At 57.3% G+C, this 2,066-nt stretch overlaps 1 protein-coding gene across 1 annotated transcript; it reads left to right on the forward strand.

The window, feature by feature from the left end:
* Positions 1–1,640: 1,640 nt before the first annotated feature.
* GNI_112610 (hypothetical protein) lies at positions 1,641–1,969 on the forward strand (the record flags this gene model as incomplete). Its single annotated transcript, XM_011133245.1, has 1 exon — positions 1,641–1,969. A coding segment is annotated over one exon (329 nt), but the record flags the coding sequence as incomplete, so codon positions are not given.
* Positions 1,970–2,066: the final 97 nt, after the last annotated feature.

Raw genomic sequence — 2,066 nt, forward strand, 5'->3', positions numbered from 1 at the left:
GTCGGCGTGTCGAGACACAATAGCTCGGGCCGGTAACGGAGTGATACCCCTATTCCGCGACTCAGACGACGAGCTCAGCATTAGCAGGTCGTCCCCCAGCACCCAACAGGACACACCAATGGCGATCGCTACTGGATGGGTTGCTGCGGACGTGGGCTTCATCGAGGAATCGCGGTTTGCGAATACGAGAGTCATCGCAAAACAGTCTGCAAAGGATGACTGGATCGCCAAGGTCACCTCGCAGCCCTTGCCGCCGATGAGAGTCGACAATGAGGAGCACTTCGAAAACTGGGTCGACGAAGTGGCGGGCTTAGTCCATCGCGCGGCCCACAAAATCGACGAAGAGAGTATGATAAAAATGCTTTAGACACAAATACCTCCTGCGAAGCGACAGCACCTCGCAAGGGTAGACCGGGGTGCTGGCATACCCGTGGAACAGTTCATTTCGGACATAGCGCGTCTTCTCTTTCCTATGTCGACCTATGCCATGGAGGTGTATGTCGCGGCGCTGACGGTGTTGCCGAGCGACTTCATGCAGCTCTCCGACGTATTATTAGCTAGAATTGCCCGCTATGTGAGACTAGCACGTAGATGGGGTCTCACGGAGACAACAACCCGCGCAGGGCTTGACATGCGTATTAGGCGCGCCGTGTCACCCCAGTGGCGGACGTGGTACGTGAATGTGTCGGTCAGGGGAAGTCGCTCCAAGACGTAGTTGACAGCGTGTGCATCAACCTCGAAGCACAGACGCGTGTGTTGGCCGCTGTAAACCCGGCAGTAAACGTCCAACAATCGTCCGTAGAGCAACCATCGGAGATGGTTGAAGAAGAACAGCTAGGCGAGGTGCAAGTCGACTCACCTGTCTGCGCCACCTGCCGAGGGTATCCTCACCCACGCAACGGCGTATGTCCAGCACGCGACTCAACATGCCTCAACTGCGGCAAACGCGGTCACTGGGCCAGAGTGTGCCCCACTTGGTACTACAAGGATAGTTATGGACGTCCCGTGCACTCCATGACTCACCACTGTCAGGGAGATAATTCAAACAGAAAAGGGCCGCTGGGACAACAAGCGCAGAAAGGACGCGCATCGCAGGAAGGAAAGGAGACCCCCCAGATAACCGAACGGATGCCACCAAGAGGGCCGACGGCGCAACGGACATGGAAAGGCTCTTGGAGAGACTGGAAGCCTTAGAGGCACGGGTTAATGCCCCAGTAGGGAAGGAACCGGCCGGCGAACCCCCTTCTGCGCGAGAACCCTGGTGGAGCAGGCACCACTAGATTTCCTAGTGGACCGGAGCCGACATGAGCCTGTTGCAGGAAGCGGGCAGGAAACGGGCAGGGATACCGCTGTCAGGAGACACCATGCCGGTCCCGGACGGCTATCGGCACCGGCCCCGCTCCCTGCCCCTCACTGTGCCAGCGACGACGACCATTGGGAGCAATACTAAACGGATTAGCTTCGCGGTGATGTCCCAGTCTGGAGTCCCCAACCTGTTGGGCATGCCAGACGCCGAGCTGCACGCTCCCGCACCCACGAAGCGCCACGCCCTCTGCGCAAAAAGAGGCTACTTGGATGAACTGAGGTTAGCGAACCACAGTACCTACAAAGTCCCGAAGTCAGCACCACCCCGACCGTAGTTGTTGAGACTGGCTACGAAAGACAAAGGAAAATCTTCGAGGAAGAAACCTCGCACATGGAGCCACAAAACCGGTGGAAGCTGTGGAGCCTACTGGAACGATATCACGACACCCGAAAAGAGCCCAAAGTTGCGAGAGTCAAGTACGCGGCCAGATTCACAGTCCATGGCAGGCCTTTCAAGGCGAGAGTACGGCACTACGAGCCGGAAATGCGTGAGGAGCTCGATAAGCAGGTTAAGAAACTCGAGTTAGGAGACCTTCGAAGAGTGAGTGGGCCGCGGCTCCACACTTTGTCAAGAAGAAAACGGGAGAATGGAGGTGCGTTATAGACTACAGGCGGCTGAGTGCGTCGATGGTGGCAGACTCCTACCCACTACCGCGCATCTGGGACCACCTACGCCGTGCAGCCGTAAAGAAGTACTACTG

The sequence above is a fragment of the Gregarina niphandrodes genome (genome assembly GCF_000223845.1).
Source record: "Gregarina niphandrodes unplaced genomic scaffold scaffold00025, whole genome shotgun sequence".
Lineage (NCBI taxonomy): Eukaryota > Apicomplexa > Conoidasida > Eugregarinorida > Gregarinidae > Gregarina > Gregarina niphandrodes.